The sequence below is a fragment of the Enhydra lutris genome, unplaced genomic scaffold (genome assembly GCF_002288905.1).
Source record: "Enhydra lutris kenyoni isolate GAN:26980312 unplaced genomic scaffold, ASM228890v2 scaffoldscaffold85, whole genome shotgun sequence".
Classification (NCBI taxonomy): domain Eukaryota; kingdom Metazoa; phylum Chordata; class Mammalia; order Carnivora; family Mustelidae; genus Enhydra; species Enhydra lutris.
In genome coordinates this window covers 2,868,661-2,889,896 of record NW_019154169.1, presented here as the reverse complement: position 1 = coordinate 2,889,896, position 21,236 = coordinate 2,868,661, and the positions used below count along the sequence as shown (strand labels likewise).

Sequence of the window (21,236 nt, the reverse complement as noted above, 5' to 3'; positions counted from 1 at the left end):
GTGTCTGTGTGTGTTACAGTTCACCTCCGCTGTGTTGCAGGAGGAAATGAGGATGTTTCGGGTGCGAGTCCAGGAAGTGGTGAAAGAAAATGAAGAATTGCACCGAGAGTTAACCAAGAGTAGTCCCGTGACCAGTGAGGAATGGCAAGTGGTGCTGGGTTTCTGGTGTTTTGGTAACTCAAAAGAAAACAGAATAATAGGAATAAACTTTATGACATTGTCAAATACATTTTCTTTTTTGAACTAAAATATTTTCAGGGAGAGTTTCTAAGAAATTAATAAGGAACAATGACAATATACTAGTAAACGATTCTAAGCTTGAATTTTAAGGATTACATTTAAAATTCTAAGTAGGTTTTTAAACCTGAAATCCATCTATACTCCCCCTTTTTATTTGCTGAGGTGGTATTTCTCTAGGGCAGCCTTCTCATTGAAGACCTCTTGAGCCATATCCTTTTTGTCCCCGGTGACTGTTCCCAGGGCTCTAGAATAGGAAGCTCAGGATGGGGCCCTGTATGACTAGCTCCCGTCTGCCCTGCCCTTTCAAGATTCTCCGACAGCTGAGTGTGGCCTCCCTCCGGCTCTCTGCTGATGCTCCTGCTTCACCCCAGAAGGCCCCTTCTGCACTCTTACTTACCTGTCAGGCCCTGCTCACAAGGCCCTGATCGAATGGTGCTGGTCAGTAGCTCTCCCTGAAGGCAGAGTTCATGGCTCCCTTGTCTCAGCTTCTGACACAGCCTGAGACCCACACGCCATCCTGGTACCTGCCATGCTGTGCCTGCCTGGGTGTCTCCGTGTCTGTCTGCCCTGTCCTCCTCTGTGAGCTCCTCCAGGGCAAGGCCAGGTCCCAGGTCCCGTTCATCAGCACAGCAGCAGTACTGGCTAGTCAATGCATAGGAAAAAGTAAATGTCTTAGAAAGTCTAAAGGCACTATCCAACCACAGACTCTTCAGATCAATCCTTTTCTCCTTGGATAGCTATATTTGTAACTCTTAACATGTCTTAACATCACTGAACAAAATTTAAATGTTTTCCATGTGTGATGTCCAGGAATTGAGAATAGGAGCCAACAACACTCCTGCCATTAGGTGGGTTCTCACTGATGTGACGGTTGGGATTGGCCTGGGCAGCTTAGTGCACTGTGTACTTAGTGCACTTAGACCTTAGTGCACTGTGCCTTCCCCTGTTGAACCTGGATTTTCTTCTGTCAGGGCTCCTAACACGCTTGCACTGGAACCCTGGAAAGCAGGTCAGTTAGACTGCTTCCAAGAGCTCTCCAGAAAACTGAGATCACAGATCCTTCCTCTAACCTTGTATATAAATGCCAGTCAAACCCATTTACTTCTCTATAAAATCAAAATAAAGAAAGACCTTTAAAAAAGCAGGTCACTTTCAAACTGACCTGCGCAGTGCTCCCCTAGCCTGTTTCTTTGGGTGTGCACTTGGCACCTGCTTTAGTGTGGTGGCCCGGGCAGTGTCTGGGGAGCCATTAGGTCTTGTGGTGCCTCTTGAGCCCCTCTAGCTGGCCTCCCCCTTCCTCTGTACTCCCTGCCCTCCAGCTGGTGGGGGGGGGGCATGGTTCATGGAGGCAGATCTCCAGCCACCCGAGAAGCTCCTATCCCTGTGCCCTCCCTCAGCCTCCCTGGCTGCTGTCCCCATCCCTGTGCACACAGGTGGGGTGCCTAGATACTCTGGCATACCAGCTTCCGACTTCCATCGAAGCTCTCCCCTCAGTTTCACATAATTTCTCCTTGAACTTCTGGGCTGCAACTAAACTCTGCATTTCTTTTCTGACTTCTCTGACCGGCTGGGATACCTCATGCTTTGCAGGCCTTAGTTTCTCCACCCATAAAATGGGAGGGAGTATTAAACTGAATATAAGGCTTTAACTTTTTTTTCTCTTTTTAAGAAATAGGAGAGTCCCTTTCATTTAAAAAAGAAAGAAAAGGTGGAGGGAATGATGGGAAGGGAAAAAAGGAAGGAGGGAAGGAGTTAAGGAAAGAAGAAAAGAAGAGGAAAGGAAGGAAGGAGGAAGCTAGGGAAGAAGGGAAGTCCTAAGAAAGTCCAAAGTGTAGGGGCACTTGGGTGGCTCAGTTGGTTAAGGGTCGGCCTTTAGCTCAGGTTATGATCTCAGAGTCATGGGATCCAGCCAGCACTTCAGGCTCCCTGCTCAGCAGGGGGCTGCTTCTCTCCTTTTCCCCCTCCCCCCTGCTGGTGTGTACTCGTGCTCTCTCTCTCTCTCTCTCTAATAAATAAATAAAATCTTAAAAAAAAAAAAAAAAAAGAAAGTTCAAAATGTAAACAGGAGGAAGTGGAGCTAGTCCTCCTGAGGTGAGAATAAGGAGGCCAGGCCAGGGGAGCCCTGGTGGGCTCCTGTTCCTGGGCTCCCATTCTGCACAGCAGGGTAGCTAGCTCCCTCCCTATCCTGTGTGCTGTGTGGGCAGCCCCTGTTAGAGGGAAGTCATTGCTACAGCTCGACTCCTTTTCTCTTTTTTCTCTCCTTCCTCCACCTTTTTGAGTTCACAGTGAAAAGTTGTGATAATTTACTGGTTTACCATTTGCTTTGAATGGTTAGCATTTAACCAGATTTCTAAAGGACCCTTTAGCTCATTCTAATTGGAATTTTTGGTCACCAAGGTCGAGCTGAGCCAGGATTGACTTCGCACCCTTTGTAAGGAAAGGGCAGTTATAGTATAGTATGGTTTAAGAAATCAGCCAGAGGCTTTTCACAGTCATTATTTGGGGGCAGATATGCTATTGATTATAAGGGAGTACTTCTCAGTCAAAATGGGAACTTTCTGAATTCTTTCCAAATTTTTCTAATTCCCTCCTGGCTTCAGAATAATCCAGTGGGTGTCAGAATTGGAGGTTAATACATGAAACAAGATTGGCCATTTGGTAACTGTTCAAGCTGGGTGTGGTGTTGTGTACTTGAGAGTCTGTTCTTCAATTCTTTTCTGCTTTTGTGTATGTTTGAAATGTTGCATTTTAGAAAGTTATTGAAGCAGTTCATAATGCAAAGTTTATCACTCCTCCCCCATCCCATTCAATGTGACTGGTAGGATGAGCTGTGTGAATGACATGTTTAGCATTAAAACTCGTCCAGATGTTCATGACCGGCAACACATCAGTGGCTCTCTTTTAGACTCCAGAGTGTCTCTGTAATCATTCAGTACCTGAGGGGCAGAATTTAACTTTGTAAATCAATTGTAGGCGTCAGCTTCAGACTCAGGCGGAACTGGTTTTAGAGGAGAACAAGTTGTTGATAGAGCAGCTGGAGATTCAGCAGAGAAAAGTCAAGGACACCCACCAGGAGCGTCTCCAGGAAGGTGAGCTATCTTTCCAGCATCACTGGACACCGGCGCCTCCGCCCCCCACCCTGCTCCTGGTAGGACCCCCTTCAAATTACAAGTGGTGGAAATCACATTTCTAGAACGTGTTCCTCTTCACTGAAAGGCAGCTCTTTATGTTACAATATACCCAGTGTTACTCATAATGCATTGATCGCTTTCTCTTAGATTCTACCGCGTCTTTCCAGTTTTTCTGTATATCTTAGAAAGCGGATGTAGATGACCCCTTTAGAGTTAGCAGAACTGGCTTTGTGGGGATTAGTGCCATGTAAGTGGAAAAGATCATGTGAGGTGACCCTTTGAAACAGCGCCAACAAGGGTACCTGAATATTTGTTATGGGAGTGAATGAGTAGAATGAATTCTCTCTCCGAACAGTTTCTTTGTGCTCCTGCCCTTCCTGGTTCAGAGCTGTGGGTGCTGTGACAGGCTGAGTCTCCCTCCCGTGCCTTTCGTGTGTACCTCCCTGCCCCTGGGAGCCTCAGAGCTCGTGGCCATGGGCTTTGAAGTGGGCCAGATTGAGTCATTGCTTCCACTTTGGTTGAAGCCCAGAGCACAAAAGGTGGTGGCGTTTTCTTGTGCTTTACTGACTTTCCTGGTGAAGAGTAACACCGCGCAGGAGGGCAGAATGTAAGTGTCTTGACTGAGCCAGTGTAACCCCTCCTTTCTCTCTTCCCCTCTGCTCCTGATTATGTAACGATGCCCTTAACGCCCTGGGCACTAAAGCCCCCCACTGCTGCTGAAGTTACTCCATCTGTTTCCACAAGCCAGCTCCTGTGTAAAAGTGAGAGTGTCTGGGGGCACCTGGGGGGCTCAGGCGGTTGAGCATCCATCCGACTCTTGGTACCAGCTCAGGTCATGATCTCCCACTTGTGGGATCGAGCTCTGGCCATAGCCTGCTTCAGATTCTCTCCCTTCCCTCCCTCCCAATTTTCTCTCTCTCTCTCAAATAAATAAAATCTTTAAAAAGTTTAATATAAAAATATAAAACCTCAGAGCATCCAACAGGAGCTTAGTCACAGGACTTCCCCTTAGACTCTACGTGGCACAGACGTATTTGCCTTTACTCTGGCATTATTTGGAGTGGAAGAGAGAGAAAGTTGTCCTCCTGTCTTTGTTTTCAAGACCAGAGGTGGCAGAGAAAATTAATTTTGTATTTCCCAAGCTTAATTTCTTCGAATGTCACAGATGTGAGCAGGTATGTTGCTGGTTCTGGTTGTGTAGATTGGGCCAACCTTTAGGCCTCTGTAATTTGATCCAGTCAGCTGCTTGTCCTATTTTCCTGTCTCCCAGAAGGAGCTATTCATTTTGACCAACTAAATCTTTTCATAGAGTAGAAGGATTTTTTAGAATTTAATTTTATTTTTTCAGTGTTCCAAGATTCATTGTTTAGGCACCACACCCAGTGCTCCATGCAATACATGCCCTCCTTAATACCCACCACCAGGCTCACCCATTCCCTTACTCCCCTCCCCTCCAAAACCCTCAGTTTGTTTCTCAGAATCCACAGTCTCTCATGGTTTGTATCCCTCTCTGATTTACCCCAATTCACTTTTCCTTTTCTTCTCCTAATGTCCTCCATGTTATTTCTTATGCTCCACAAGTAAGTGAAACCATATTATAATTGACTTTCTCTGTTTGACTTATTTCACTCAGCATAATCCCCTCCAGTCCTGTCCATATTGATACAAGAGTTGGGTATTCATCCTTTCTGATGGAGGCATAATATTCCATTGTATATATGGACCATATCTTCTTTATCCATTCGTCTGTTGAAGGGCCTCTTGGCTCTTTCCACAGTTTGGTGACTGTGGCCGCTGCTGCTATGAACATTGGGGTTCAGATGGCCCTTCTTTTCACTACATCTGTATCTTTGGGGTAAATACCCAGGAGTGCAATTGCAGGGTCATAGGGTAGCTCTATTTTTAATTTCTTGAGGAATCTCCACACTGTTTTCCAAAGTGGCTGCACCAACTTGCATTCCCACCAACGGTGAAAGAGGGTTCCCCTTTCTCCACATCCTCTCCGACACATGTTGTTTCCTGTCCTGATAATTTTGGCTATTCTAACTGGTGTAAGTTGGTATCTCAGTGTGGTTTTGATTTGAATTTCCCGGATGGTTAATGATGATGAACATTTTTTCATGCGTCTGTTAGCCATTTGTGTGTCTTCTATGGAGAAGTGTCTGTTCATGTCTTCTGCCCATTTTTTGATATGATTATCTGTTTTTTGGGTGTTGAATTTGAGGAGTTCTTTATAAAGCTTGGATATCAGCTGCTTGTCTGTTGTTAAAGCATAAAACTTTAAATCCTTCTACTTTGTAGAAGTACTTACTTCTAAGTGCTGCTTTCAACAGATGTCTGGGAAGTGTCTTATCATTACATATACGGTGTTGCCCAGGACAAAAATATTTATGATTTACTTTAAAATAAAAGAGAAGAAAAGTCATAAATTCAGTCTGTAGTTGGGTCCTATTTGATGTCCTTAAAGACTTGAATATCTTGCAGTTTTAGGAACAACATCATGACGATGAACGTCCATGTGTGACTTAAGGCTTTGGTCTTCAGAAAATCCGTTCCTTGAAGGCTAAAATCCTGTCTTGTTTAATTAGCATCATGTATTAGCAATGATATCAACATACTGAGCCCCAGTACTAAAGTCGATATTTAGTGAATGTTTAATATGGGGAGAGTAATTTCTAAGTATAAGGTTTTGGGTATTAATTTATAAATCTCCAAAAGGTTTTTTTAAGAGTATTATTTATAAGCTGGCTCTTCTTGGTATTACCTAGTAATCAATAATCACATTTTCTTAAGTCTTCTGTACCATCTCATTTGTTTCTCAGTTTCTAAACTGACTAAACAGCTAATGCTTCTGGAGACTAAAACACAGAACCAAGAAAAAGAACTAACCGAAAACAAGGAGCAGTTGGAAATTTTAAGGACCGAATGCCAGGACTTAAAAACACAGTTGGATGGCAAAATTGCTATCAACGTTCATGCTTCAATTGTAAATGAATTAAAAAGGTAAGGCTACAATGTCTGGTGAAGTTTGAGTGCATCATCGTGCATGTGGTTTTAGGTGGAGTATAGAGAGGTTGCCCATCTTCTGAGTCATGTAGCTGTACCAGCACAGGTGTCCAGGACTGAGAATCGTGAACCTGTTATTACTGAAGGCACTATGCCTGTCCTTGAGGACTATGGTCTGCACTTTGTGTATGATTTCTTCTCCTCCTACTCTTCCAGCCTTTATTGGCTGTACACCCAAAGGTAATTTTAAAGTGGTAGAACTGGAAACCTGGATATCCAGTAACAGGGAATGGATTAAATGAAAGGGTACACCCATAAAATGAATTGCAGTGCAGCCATTAAACAGGATGTCACAAAAGAATCTTTTGGGAAGTTTGGGAAATTATTTTTAAGTGAAGAAATTAGATTACAAAACAGTATGTATAGAGTGATCACAGTTTTGGGTGCCTGGGTGTCTCAGTGGGTTAAGCCTCTGCCTTCAGCTCAGAGGGTCATGGTCCCGGGGTCCTGGGATCGGGTCCCGCATCTGGCTCTCTGCTCAGCAGGGAGCCTGCTTCCTCCTCTCTCTCTGCCTGCCTCTCTGCCTACTTGTGATCTCTCTTTGTCAAATGAATAAATAAAATCTTTAAAAAAATTAAAAAAAAAAAGAATGATCACAATTTTGTTTAAAAAGAAGATTGTATGTATATATATGTATTAAGGTAACCAACCATCCCAGTTTGCGTGGGACTGAGGTTTTCACAGGATGTGGGAATCCCAGTGCTAAAACCGGGAAAATCCACAGCACACTGGGGATGAGGTGATTATTCGTGTATGTGTGTGTGTGAGTGTGTAATTACATGTGTGTATAATTACATATATGTATAAATACATATACACACTTATATGTGCATGATCACACATATACCATAAGTATGTAGAAAAAAGACTGGAAGAAGGAGAAAATGCTAACAAGAATTCTCTTTGGCAGGTGAAATTCTGTGTCTATCAGTAGTCAGCATTCTCTAGAAAAACAACTGACATATGTAGGGTACATATATAGATATTTCTAGAGAGAGAGAGTTTAAGGAATTGGCTCACACAGTTATAGGGGCTGGCAAATCCAAAGTCCATAGGACAGCCAGCTGGCTGGAAGCTCAGGCAGGATTACTATGTTAGTCTTGAGGCAGAATTCCTTCTTTGGGCAACCTCAATTTTGGCCCAGGGAGCCTTCACCTGACTAGATGGGGCCCACCCACACTATCAAGGGTAATGTTTTACTTAAAGTCAGTTGCTTATAGATGTTAATTACATCTACAAAATACCTTCACAGCAGCATCTATCTAATATTTTTCCAGACAAACTGGGCACCATAGCCTAGCCAAGCTGACATGTAAAATTAACCATCAAAATGAGTATTTTAAATTTTCTTTGTGTTTATTTTAAATATTTTACATGTGTTCTATTATAAATATGCATTGCTTTTGTAATGGGGAGGAAATAATTTTTTTAATGGTGAAACTTTCAGCTAAGATGGTTGACGTCGGGGAGTAAGAGTGCATGTGAAGTGCTTAGTTTCGTACTTTAGTAAATGCTGGGGAGTCCAACTACTGGACCCCAGTGTTTTTTTTGTTTTGTTTTTTGTTTTATTTTTTAAAGATTTTTTTTTTTTTTATTTGACAGAGAGAAATCACAAGTAAGCAGAGAGGCAGGCAGAGAGAGAGGAGGAAGCAGGCTCCCTGCTGAGCAGAAAGCCCGATGTGGGGCTTGAACCCAGGACCTGGGATCATGACCTGAGCCGAAGGCAGTGGCTTAACCCACTGAGCCACCCAGGCGCCCCTGGACCCCAGTGTTTTGACTGTACTATTACGTGCCGTCTGGGCCAGACCCATCCTTTACTTTTCTATTCCAGGAGAGGAAGGAAATTTTTTTTAAAGTTCTGTTCATCTTTATGATTTTATTTCCCTCAAACACCCACTCCTATAGCTCATGTTTTTTTGTGGCTATCAAAATCACATTTTCTTTTTTTTTTTTATCTTTTTAAGATTTTATATATTTAGAGAGAGAGAGCGAGTGAGTAAGCGGGAGAGAGCGGCAGCGGGGGAGGGAGAGGAAGAGGGAAAGAATCGCAGGAATCAACACGGGGCTCCAGCTCATGAACCGAGATGGTGACCTGAGCCGAAACCCAAGAGTCAGACGCTCACCTAACTGAGCCATCCAGGTGCCCCCATAACCATGTATTTTAATGGCCCCCTAAATGTGAGTATCGAAGGTATAAAAACCTTCAAAAGGAAGCCACTAATGGGAAGGCAGTGGAAGACATGGTTGTTGAAAAGACAAACATGTCACCAAATCTCTTGTAAGTAGAAATTAGTTGAGGAGTGTTGTGGTAGAGAATGAACTAGAGTAGGGACAGCAAGCCTTCATGCCAGCCTTTGCCGGGAGGCTTTGGGCTCAGAGTTGATGGGTGGGGTGGAGGATAGAGGAGTCAGAGTGGACATGGAGAGTGGTGACCCTAATGGTTCTCTAGTGGAAGGCGCAGTGATTGGTCAGAGCATTGGTAATGTGGAAGAGGGATAGGAGTCCATCAGGGATGGGATGTGTGAATTCAGGCAAGTCTATAGAGGCTGCACCAAGACCCGCTAGAAAAACAGACAAAGTAAGGAGACTGTTACAGACATCATGTCAGCCAAGGGCACCTTGGAGTTGGGCCGAAGGGAGCTGAGGGGCTGCAAGGCTTTAGTGCACCTGCCGTCTCGTTGCCTCCGTTAGGGGCGCTCCCTTCCCACACTGATACACTGATAGTAAGAGATGCACCGTGTGTCCGAGAGTAGTCATTCATTAGCCGCAAAGCAGCTGTGGAACTGGCTCCTACAGTTGGGATGAGTCTTTGGAGGACTTGGGGAAGAGTGGTGTCGCAGGCAAAGATAAACATTTTTGTTTATATAGAAAAGAGCTAAATTGAACCTGTGTTCCATGAGCTTCTAGGTTTGCTGCATGTGTGTTGTTTCTCTTTTCCTGGTGCGGGGCAGTGTAGATCCTAAATATGGACTGGCTTTTCCACTGTCAGGCACACTTGCCTGGGAGGAACTGTGGCCCCAGAAATGGCAGGAGGTTATCTTCCTAGTGCACTGTCTGGTTGACTTACGGTTGTGCTGGTTTTGACACCTGGAAGCTTCGGTTGTTCTTGGCTTTTCCTGCTGCTTACAAAGGTTGAGCCTGCCCAGGATGGGTGGTGGGAGAAAAACAAGGAGTCACCCGACTTCTAAAGAAAGTTAGCACACTTGTTTAGGGAGAGCTAAGGGTTTGGGGTGACTAGTGGTATCTATACAAGGAAAGCCTTCCTTATTCTGGCTTTGGGGCAGGGGAGGGGCTGTTCTAACATGCAGTCGACTATCCACATAACTTCTCTGTGTAGACAGAGCCCTGCTCAGCAGTCAGTGATATGTCTGCTCAGGGAGATGCCAGGGCAGAAAAGCATTCTTTTTACATAATACACACCAAATGCCAAGTCCTTCATCCTAAAATAAGAACAGACTCCTAGGTGTGAACAAACGACAAGGATCATTGGGTATAATGGGGAAAAATGCAGTAAAATAGGGAGACCTACATAAGCACAGAAACTCACTTCAAATAAAACAGATACTGTGGAGAACTGAGAATATAGAGAATAAAATACCATAAAAAAGTACAGTCAAGAGCAAGATTAGAAGTGATGACCAAAAGCTAGAGAAGATTCAGCAGAAGGGCTAAAAGACAAATGGGTCAATTCTGCTAGAGCATAAGGAGACAGACATTTGGGAATGAAGAGAAGGTAATGGATGGGAGACCTGTCCAGGAAGTCCAGCCTCAGACTGTTAGATTGTCTCAGAAAGAAAGCTTAGAGAAAATGGGAAGGAAGACATTGGTTGGAGGGCAATGGTTGGAGGGCATTTCCAGGTCTCTGAAGACCTTGACTGCTAGGACCTGCAGACTGCCTGGTGTTGTGAATGAAAAAGACCCACACCCAGATACACCCACATGAAGTATCAGTGGACCACCAGCGATGAGACAAGCCCATCACCTGCAAATAAGTCGTGAGCTGAGCCTCCAGAGTGCTTTATCCTCAGCGTAGGGTGAACTTGAAACCAACCAGCCCTCAATCCTCTCTGGAGGAGGGCTCTTTACTCCTAAATGTTTTTCAAGGATAGTGTCCAGGACACAAAGAAAAGCAGACAGACAGTGCCTGGGAACCAGCAGAAGTAGCAAATAGTACTAGAGAGCCCAGATATGAGAGTTATCAGATAAGGCCTATAAAACCACCGGTGGCTCTTAGGCTTTAAGAGATAAAAGGCTCCAACATGTCTTCAGGGAACTAATACAGCAGCCTGAAAAAATACAGCAGCCTGAATTCAGAGTTCCCTGGATGGGCTTAACTAAACATTGGACGTAGCAGGGTGGCGAGCTGGCGAACTGAAAAATAGGTCGGAAGCAAGGGTCCATAGGATGGCGTGGAACGTTCCACAGTTGCAGGATCAGTAGCTCACAGAAGTTACGGAGGGATGTATTTCATCAGGAGTAGTTACGGCGGCGGGGAGCCTTCCCCAAGTGAAGACAGTCAGTGGTACGTGAGTTGGGCTAGCCCCGTGAGCACCCCGTGAGCTAAAATTTCCTTCTGGACAAAATGCCTTTCAGGAATGAGGTCAAAATCGGCATATTTTCAAGCCCAAACTGAGTGTCACCACCAGCAGACCTACGTTAAAGGCAGTTCTCATCAGGAAGAGGAATGTAATTTAGTGTTGGATGCACAGGAGGCGAGGAAAACTAGAGTAAAAAAGACACAGTAAATATAAATGTAAGTGAACATTGATTCCATGAAACAATAATAACATCTTTGGCAATTTAAAAATGCGTGGAATTCGGGGGCGCCTGGGTGGCTCAGTGGGTTAAAGCCTCTGCCTTTGGCTCAGGCCATGATCCCAGGGTCCTGGAATCGAATCCCACATCGAGCTCTCTGCTCGGCAGGGAGCCTGCTTCCTCCTCTCTCTCTCTGCCTGCTTCTCTGCCTCCTTGTGTGATCTCTGTCAAATAAATAAATAAATCTAAAAAAAAAAGTATGGAATTCAAATGCACAATAATAATAGCATAGAATCAGGAAAGGGGTCAATGGAATTGTCTTCTAAAGTCTAAATCATTCTGGAGAGGAGAAAGGTGTTGATTTACTTTATGGTTTGAAAATACACATGATGAAATTTGTGGGAAGAAAATGTAACTTTTAAACTAGTATAGTGAAAGAATGATTTTTTTTTAAAATACGAATGAGGGCAAGAAAAGATAGGACAAGTGGTAAAATCGAAAATGCAAAATGGAAAGATTTAAAAGCAAATATATCGGGAGTAAGTAACACTAAAGAGGCTAGCCGTTAAACTAGAGTACGTGAAGCAGAGCCCTGGGGTGTTGGTGAACCCCAGTAAGGCCACGCGGGAAAGTGAGATAGAGAAGTTGGTAACCCACAGGCACCTGGAGGGGCCACATGGCGATGTCAGGGCAGGGTGTCCGGGGCACATGAGGGTCAAGGGAGCTGGGTTTTAGCAAGCTTCAGAGACTCTTACTCCTGGGGCACCTTGGAGGTGGGGAAGAATGCTCATCGCATGGAGGAGTCCTACCAGGAATTTACGTTTACCCGTGACCTTCTGGGTTGTGACTGCACTGCTGTGTGCCGGGGAGGCTCGCGTCAGCTCAAGGCCTCATGCAGGCTGCACCCGGTGGGTTCCGAGGCAGAGTACAGTGGAATGTGTAGCTCAGCTCTCCATGGCAAGTCTGTGTTGCCTTTCAGCTGTGCATCTCCGTCAGAAAGACACAGGCAGGTCCAAGGTGAAAGGGCAGAATGAGCCATACCACTCAAGTACAAACCAAAAGAGCGGTGGTAACGTTCCGTCAGTATCTGGCAAGACAAATGACAAGAAAAGGCTCAATCTACCAACTGGATGTTTATTTTTTTTAATTTTTTTTTTTTTTAATTTTATTTATTTCTTTGACACAGAGACAGATCACAAGTAGGCAGAGAGGCAGGCAGAGAGAGAGGGAGAAGCAGGCTCCCCGCTGAGCAGAGAGCCTGATGTGGGGCTCGATACCAGGACCCCGAGATCATGACCTGAGCTGAAGGCAGAGGCCTAAACCACTGAGCCACCCAGGCGCCCCCAACTGGATGTTTAAATGTGTGTGCACCGGAAATAAGTTCCTAGCGATACATTTGAAAATTCAGGCGAAATAGTGGCATTCCTGGAAAAACATAACTTCCCAAAACTGATTCAAAAAGAATACCTGAATATTCCTTTTTTTTTAAGATTTATTTATTTATTTGAAAGAGATAAATTTTATTTATTTGAGAAAGAGAGCATGAGAGGGAAGAGGGTCAGAGGGAGAAGCAGACTACCCAGTGAGCCGGGAGCCCGATGTGGATCTCGATGCTGGGACTCCAGGATCATGACCTGAGCTGAAGGCAGTTGCTTAACCAACTGAGCCACCCAGATATCCCTGAATATTCCTTTAATCATCAAAGAAATAGAATCCAAAGACCATTCCTTAAGAAAACTATAAGCCTAGAGACCTTCACCAGAGTGTTCTAAAAATACTCAAGGAGGAAGTCATTCCAGTCTTATAGAAACTCTTCTGAAGAACAGGAGTTAATGCCACCTAACCCATTTTATGAGATTGATGTCACCTTGATATCAAAACCCAACAAATAGAAGAAAGGGAAATTACTTTTTATTTTCACCCATGAATCTAGATGTAAAAACTTTTTTTTGAAGATTCTTATTTATTTGAGAAAACAGAGCACAAGCCAGGGAGAGAGGCAAAGGGAGAAGCAGACTCCCTGCTGAGTAGGGAACTCACCAGGGGGCTCGATCCGAAGACCCCAGGATCACGACCTGAGCAGAAGGCAGATGCTTAACTGACCAAGCCACCCCAGGGCCCCTAGATGTAAAAACTCTTATTAAAGTATTTACCCCAAAAAGTTTTTTTTCTTCACCTGTACGGTAATTATATGAGGGTTTGTTATCATTATGTATTAAAATATGCATTTGTCTTTCATATACTTTTCTATATGTGTATTTATCTTTTATATACTTCTCTATATGTGTATTTCACAATTAAAACATTTTAAATCCTTTTTACCAGAAGAATTAAAATCAAAAGTGATCAGTAGAGGTTTCTTCTGGGGAACCTGAGGGGAAAATATTTTATATAAAAAAATTTTTTTAAGTAACTGTTTTAGGGCTTCAGACTGGCTCAGTCAGTGAAGCATGTGACTCTGGATCTCAGGGTTGTGGGTTTGAGCCCCATGTTGGGTGTAGAGATGAGTTAAAAATAAATATCTTTAATAAAAATAAGCAAGCAACTATTTCTCCTACCAGCTATGAACTGTCAGCTTTTTTTTTTTTAACAAATTGCTTTTACCTCTTTGTTTTGCTTAAGAAATATATTGTTAGAAATACACCTGAAGTCCTTTGTAGCCACTCTCCTTAGTCCAGTATTTATCCCTGGCTTTCGAAAAGGAATCACTACCATAAACTTGGAATTACACTTCCAGTCTGTTTTTTATTCTTACATATGTTTCCATAAATGACCCATGGCATTTTTTTGGTGTGTCTTAAGTTTATATGAATGAATTCAAGCTTTTAGTATATTGACCTTTACACTCAATTTTCCAAACATCTCTCTATGTTGAAATAGCTATTAGAGCTGATTCTTTTACCTTCTGCCTGGTGGTATTCCATCATATGAAATACTACATTTCACTTATTTTAGTGGAAGTTTTAATTGTTAATAAGTTTGCTCCATTCGGTAGTGCCACAGTGAGATTTCAAGTACGTGTCGTCATAGTTTCACTACGTATGTATTTAGAGGTGGCACTGTTGGGTCACGGGGGAAGTGCGTTTTCTAGAACTTGGTGTATTGCTCTCTGAGGTGACTGGCCCACCAGTACTTTCCCAACATTCTCTATAGCCCCTAGTTGTTTTTCATTGGGAATTTTTCTTTAGGGATTGATTTGAGTACATTACTTTGGCTTTAAACAAAATTCCAAAACCAAAACAGAAGACAGTGAAGAAAAAAGATAAAAACCTCAGTTTCATGGTTTTTATCTAGGTGTGTCCTCGACTCTTTGACTAATTAAAACTAGTAAACTAGAAAGTAATAGAAAACTATCTGGAAAATCCCTGCTGGGTGTTCAGGAAGTCCCCCCTGAACTTCAGTGACAAGCTGAAGTCACTGAACTGAACAGGTCAGTCCTGATGATTACATGAGAACTGACTGAGAGAACCAATGAAGAAATAACTCTTTTCTCTAGCCTCATTTTGCCAGAAGTGTATGTTGAAATTGTATGCCTGCCTTGTTCTTTTGTTGCTTTTATCATGAAAACGTAGAATTACTTTAGTATGACCCAAAATTTGTTTTAGCATTAGGATTTGGGGGAGGCAGTTATACTTATGTCAAAAATGAAGCGGTCTTAAGTTCTTTCTGGAAGGAGTATAGGGTACACATAAGTGTATCTATACAAAGGCATAAGCAACAGTTATTGGCAGGAAAAGCATTAGATCATCACCATCAAAAAACCATGTGGCCAGCCCCTAGCAGTTCCATCCCAGGCCCTCCGGGAGGGGATGGACAGCGTTTGCACGGGGGCCTTCCCCGGACCCCCATGGGCTGGCGGGCTGGGCTGCCCCTCACTTGCCCGGCAGTGGCTGCCTCCTGTTAGCTTCAGTGTGCCAGGTCCACGCCTGTGATGTTTTTGTCCCCCAGCCAGTTGGAGAAGGAAGAGGAGAAAGAAGGTGCCGAGATGGAAGAGTTGGTGGGAAAGTTGGCGCTGCTGCAAGCGCAGAAACAGAGCCTGCTCTTAGAGAAGAACAGTCTGGCTGCGAGAAACCAAGCACTGGGAGAAGAACTCGACAGGGCACAGAAAATAAATAGGTTTTTATCTATTTTTTCTTAAGCGGGTTTGTTTTGTTGTGTGTATTTGTTTTTTAGTATTAAAAAGAGAAAATTAAATATTCTCTTTTATTTTCTTTGTCTTTTTCTAATATTGGCTATAAAGTGGAAAAGGATCATTGAGATTACTGGGTATCAAAAGAAAACTATAGTAAAGGCTGTTCTGTTGGCCACTGTTAGCCAACATTTCTCAGGTCTCTAGATCGATTATAGTTGATGGTCCTAATGATGACCCTAAGACTCTGAAAGTCCTAGAAGTTCTTTTCCTACACATTTCTCAAAAGTCAGCTTTGGGTCACTGGATTCCGTTTTCAAAAGCATCTTTTTAGAACATGATCCAAAAAAATGAATGGAATAATACATACAAAGTAGCCTGTTGACAGTGTTAAGTGTTTTGTGATACCTGTTGACTTGATTTGGAGTCAATAACTATGCTTCACTTAACTCCCTAACCTCTTTTCAACCTGAAACTTAATAGAGTTAGGTTGCTGAAGAATACATTTAAATGCTAACATACTTGCTGTTTTTACAGTGCAGATATTCACTATGTCCTAGCCATTCAGGCTAATGAGTTTTTTATTCCACCATTTGGGGGAACTCTCTAGGAGGTCTCAAAAGAAAATTGATGTCCTCAAAAAGCAGGTGGAAAAAGCCATGGAGAACGAAATGTCTGCTCACCAGTACCTGGCAAATCTTGTCAGCCTGGCAGAGAACGTAACCCAGGAACGCGACAATCTTATGTATTTGGTAAGCTCCCTCACTTCCTTCAAGTACACTGAAAGTCAACATGCAAATGTGATTTTAAGAGCGTTTTCTTGGGGTGCCTGGGTGGTTCAGTCAGTTGAACACCTGACTGGATTTCAGCTCAGGTCTTGATCTCAGGGTCCTGGGATCGAGCCCCGTGTCAGGCTCCACGCTCAGTAGGGAGTCTGCCTGAGATGCGCTCTCTCCTTCTCCCCTCCACCCACTTTCTCTCCCCCTCTCTCCCTCAAATATTTTTTTAAAAAAGCATTTTCAATACAAAATTATCCACAGAAGGCTTCATCTTTTTAAATTTTAACTGCACATTTTCAGATTCTCCAAAATTTTAGCTTTCAACCATGGGGGAAAAACATTTTCAAAAGGCGAATAACCCAGACTTTTAAATAATGGTAAATGGTATTTTCAGAGGTGAACTAATGGAATTAGTCCATTTAACCAACTAGAGCAGGAGCCACCAGGTGTTCATTACACACGCGTCTTCGTGTTCTCTCCCCAAAGCTGACTTAATGTGTTCCCTGGGTGAAGGTGAAACAGAACCATAGGCAGGTTAAGTAGAGTTCGTCCCCAAGTTGCTTCTGGCTGCTCTAGTCCCAAGGACGGAACTGAGGGGATGATTGCTGGTCCTAGATGACGGAGCTCTGCCCGGCAGGCAGGAGCGATGCCACCAACATGATGTTTGGCATTTCCACAGATTTTATTTTTTTAAACAGTTTAATTCTCAAAATTTCTCTCTTTTTTATGATTTCATTTATTAGAGAGAGAGAGAGAGAGAGAGCACGAGCTGGGGGAGGGGCAAAGGGAGAAGCAGACTCCCCACTGAGCAGAGAGCTGGACATGCAGCTGGATCCCAGGATCCTGAGATCATGACCTGATCCGAAGGCAAATGCTTAAGCGACTGAGCCATCTAGTCACCCCTTCCACACTGATTTTAAAAGGTGTCAGCCATTGGGGCGCCTGGGTGGCTCAGTGGGTTGAAGCCTCCGCCTTTGGCTCAGGTCATGATCCCAGGGTCCTGGGATCAAGCCCTGAATCAGGTTCTCTGCTCAGCAGGGAGCCTGCTTCCTCCTCTCTCTCTGCCTGCTTCTCTGCCTACTTGTGATTTCTGTCTGTCAAATAAATAAATAAAATCTTAAAAAAAAAAAAAAAAGGTATCAGCCATAGGGCCATGCAGTGAAAGAAGACAGACACTGCCAAGCTAGACACAGTGAAAAAGCCCGATAGAATTTACCGCAGACTAGGACTTACCTAACGGTATCTCCAGATGGTGAAATAACAGGCAACGAAAAAGAAATCTTGCTTAGTTGCACTTGATGATTTTTCAACTTTGAGCACATGTTGCTTACATACATTTAAACGTTTGTTTAAGCAATGTTGCGGATCTCTGGTATCCTAGCATTAGAAGCAGTAGTTGAGTGGGTGTCATGACAGAGGAGACCAGAGGACTTCCTGAGGCAGTTGGAAATTGGCAAACTTGGAATCACTCAGCCCCTCCTGCAGGTGAATGGTCTGGGGAGTCTGGTAGGGCATGGCGCGGGCTTGTTCACGTCTGCTAGGAAGATATCAGCTCCTCCATAGGGAAGTGGACGCAGGCTTTTAGCTATTGTTTATATAAGAGGAAATATAAATAGCACACAGCTCTTGGGGGAAAATGTGATCCTCACTTGTAATAAAAGATGCTAATTAATCCACTCTTGAGGTACCATTCTGTACTTGCAAGGTCACCAAAAAAAAAAAGGGTTTTTTTTTTTTTTTTTTTTAATTATAATAGTTTTTGGTAGGAGTGTGGTTACATGTTAGTGGTGATCTCTGAGTCCTTTCAGGGTATTTTATTTATTTATTTTTTAATAAGTTTTCATTTATTTATTTATTTGACATAGAGCGATCTCACAAGCAGGCAGAGAGGCAGGCAGAGAGAAGGGGGAAGCAGGCTCCCCGCTGAACAGAGAGCCTGATGCAGGGCTTGATCCCAGGACCCTGAGACCATGACCTGAGCCGAAGGCAGAGGCTTAACCCATTTAGCCACCCAGGTGCCCCCTTTCTGGGTCTTTTAGAAGCAGTGTAATTCAGACACAGCATGGTAGGAGCTGAAGCACGCATTCCCCCTGCCGTAGCAGCCCCCCTCCTGAAATATCACCACCCTGACCCGTGCTAGACTCGGGCATTTTCTGTAGCAGTGCTGAGCGCCCTTTTCCTTTTCTGCTGTGCATCCTGGGCTTATCTCCCTGGAATGGCAAAAGTGCAAAAAAGAAGCTTGCTGGAGAATTGACCTCCCATGTGGGCCAGTGATCTCCCAAGTTTCCATGATGAAGTTGAGATCCTCCCCAGCCCTCACATGGTCTCTCTTAGGCCCACCCCTCATATCTGTGGGCCCAGGATGGGAATATAAATGGGAGCCATATACTGTTTGTGCGAATACTCAGAAATTAAGCCAACAGTCTGTTAATGAACTGTGTTCTCTCTTCCTGCCTGACCTTCATTATTATGGCCTGAAAGCAAGGTTTAGGTTTAGAACCCTTAGGCCCCTCAGATTTGGGGGAGTTGCTTTCATCCCACCCTACCTCCGCCCACCACAAGGGACTTCTGTGTATTTACAGACACTGCTGTCCCCTTGCCCCTGCAAACTCCTTGCACCCGGGAGCCCCAAGGTCAGCCCCTCTACTTGGGGTCCTGGGGTGGTACTGGCTGCCTCTGCCCTGCCTGGGACTGTGGGCCAAGCATCCCAACCTTACTTACCCTGTCCTGGTCTCCTAGACCTTAATTTATTGAAAGTGGCATCTTAATTACTACTTCTTTCTTTCTCTCTGTCTTTTTTTTTTTTTTTTTAAGATTTTATGTGTTTATTTGTCAGAGAGAGAGCACAAGCTGGGGGAGCGGCAGGCAGAGGGAGAAGCAGGCTCCCAGCTGAGCAAGGAGCCCAATGCAGGACTCTATCCCAGGACCATGGGATTATGACCTGAGCCGAAGGCAGATGCTTAACCGACTGAGCCATCCAGGCGTCCCGAAAGTGCCGTCTTAATTTCTAATCCCACCTTTAGGATGGGTTTTCCATGTGACTTATGGCAAGTTATTTAACTTTGTGTCTTATTTTTTCCTTTCTGAAGGAAATCAAATGAAATCAAATTGTCATTCTGGCCTGCCTTAGAAGGAATGCTCACCTTTGCTTTTTTAATTTTAGCTTTGAAATAATTTACAGTGTGTAGCAATTCATGTCCCATCTGATATTCATCTAAATCATTCAGCTTCAGGGGACATTCCTCTTGGCTGTGGTGCCATCACATTTGGTTTGGTGAATGGCATTGTGTATTCACGTTATCCTTAATTTTGTAATTATTCAGGTAGTCAAGCTAAAAGTTTATTTGCATCTTGACACTTATTCCTTGGATACGACTGAAGGAATGCTGTATTCCACAAGCACAGAGAAGTGTGCTGGAAGCCCTTACAGCACATCCCCCTTGTTCTGGGGGCTCAGTCTTCTCTTGTTTCCCAGGTGGGGCCCCCACCTGCTCCTCTGGGTTCTTGCCCCACCTCAGCTATTGGCCCAAGTTCTGTCCACATCTCTCACACAGGGAGTGGGGGGCAGGTGGGGTGGTGGGCCGGGCTAAGTGGCAGAATAGAGATTACTTGTGAGGAAAATGATCTTTGCAGAAAAATTATTGTTTTAACTTCTCTGTTAAACTAAGAAGAGCCCATTCTTTTTCTTTTCATTTTTCTCCTTAGGCTAAATGTTTACAAACTGAGAAGCATGGCGTTCTCAACAAAATCATAGAAGGCAATATTCGCTTGGGAAGGTTAGAAGAAAAAGTCAAGGTAAGTGGCCATTAGCCTCAGAGGTGCCATTTTCAAATGGAAACAGCAGCTCCCTGGGGTCAGACTTTTACATGTTTAAAAAAATGAGTCATGTCACATGTATGTATCATGCTAATCATGCACAGGGTCAAACAGTATTGCATATAGACCAGTCCACTCATTAATAGTCTGGCTTATCTGTACAATAAGATACCACGCCGCTGTTTAAAAGAAGAAAAATGCTATGGAAAAATCTCCAGTCTCTATCCTGACGTTAATGTGCAGCCTTTACGCTCAAGCCCAGGATTTGTCGGTTCAGTTGGGAGCAAGGTTGACCCTCTTCTCTCTAGCTTAACCCTAATTGCACCCTCCAGTTTCTCTGCCCAAGAAAACTATTGTCGGGGTACTAGCTCTCCTCCCCTAGGCAGCCTCCCTCACCTGAGCTCTAATGTCCCCACCAGCGATGTTCTGACTGCCGGCCTCCTCCACTGCCTTCCCAGCCAGACTGACTTCTCTGGAGCAAGAGCAGGGGTGCGGGCAGGCTAGAGTCCTGGATGGGAAGGAGAAGGTCTGTGAGGACATTTAGCTCTGGCGTGGGGAATGAGATTTGGACCTCTGTCGGATAATGATGAAAAAGGCCTGACACATGAAGAAATAGATTGATGACATTTACTATGTTGGGAACTTAACTAAGACAAAACATTGGCTGGCTCTGTGTACAGCCAGGTGTATATACATATGTATGTAAATATGTTATGACTTTGTTTTGTTCTAGGGAACATGAGTCCTAAATTATTTATTTTTTAAAAGTTATTAACTTCTTTAACTTTAAAAGTTAAAATAACTTTAAAATAACTTTAAAAGTTATTAACTTTGCTCAGCCCTAATGCAAAGAACAGACTTTTTTTCTTGGTGTTTAATGAATATTGCAATCCTAAATAACATGAACATCAAGGTTTTGGAAGCCACACAGCCTGTTCTTCATGATTTTCAAGTGGTACAGAGTTGCTCCCTGAGGGCCTTTCTGGTTTCCAGTAGGATCTGCCACATACAACATCCCTTAGATACCCTTACCCTGTTCTGGATTCTGCCTGGGTCTGGGCTGTCCCCAGGGAAGATCACCTCCATCTAACAAAATTCAGAGACTAACATACCCTCCAGCACATCACTGTTCTCACTGATAATGGGCAATGGCCTTTGAGGTGAGGGGAGTTCCCACCACACATCAGGGAACTCATTCCTTCTATGGGCCAGAGCAGCTCCACTCCTGTTCCCACATGTGGGCTTTTAGGCATGATGCTATTTGAAGAAAGAGTTGCTTTGCTAAAAGGAAAGTTGAAAATGCTACATTTGTCCTCTACC

At 43.8% G+C, this 21,236-nt stretch overlaps 1 protein-coding gene across 1 annotated transcript in view; it reads left to right on the top strand.

Annotated features, from left to right (window-relative positions):
* The window catches only part of LOC111161587 (centrosomal protein 89), a 79,633-nt gene that overhangs the window by 46,150 nt on the left and 12,247 nt on the right, over nt 1-21,236 (top strand). Inside the window, exons 12-17 of the mRNA XM_022525341.1 lie at nt 41-144; nt 3,214-3,329; nt 6,194-6,374; nt 15,141-15,308; nt 15,932-16,073; nt 19,806-19,895. Coding sequence (XP_022381049.1) covers nt 41-144; nt 3,214-3,329; nt 6,194-6,374; nt 15,141-15,308; nt 15,932-16,073; nt 19,806-19,895 — 801 coding nt within the window. The remainder of the gene's footprint in view (nt 1-40; nt 145-3,213; nt 3,330-6,193; nt 6,375-15,140; nt 15,309-15,931; nt 16,074-19,805; nt 19,896-21,236) is intronic.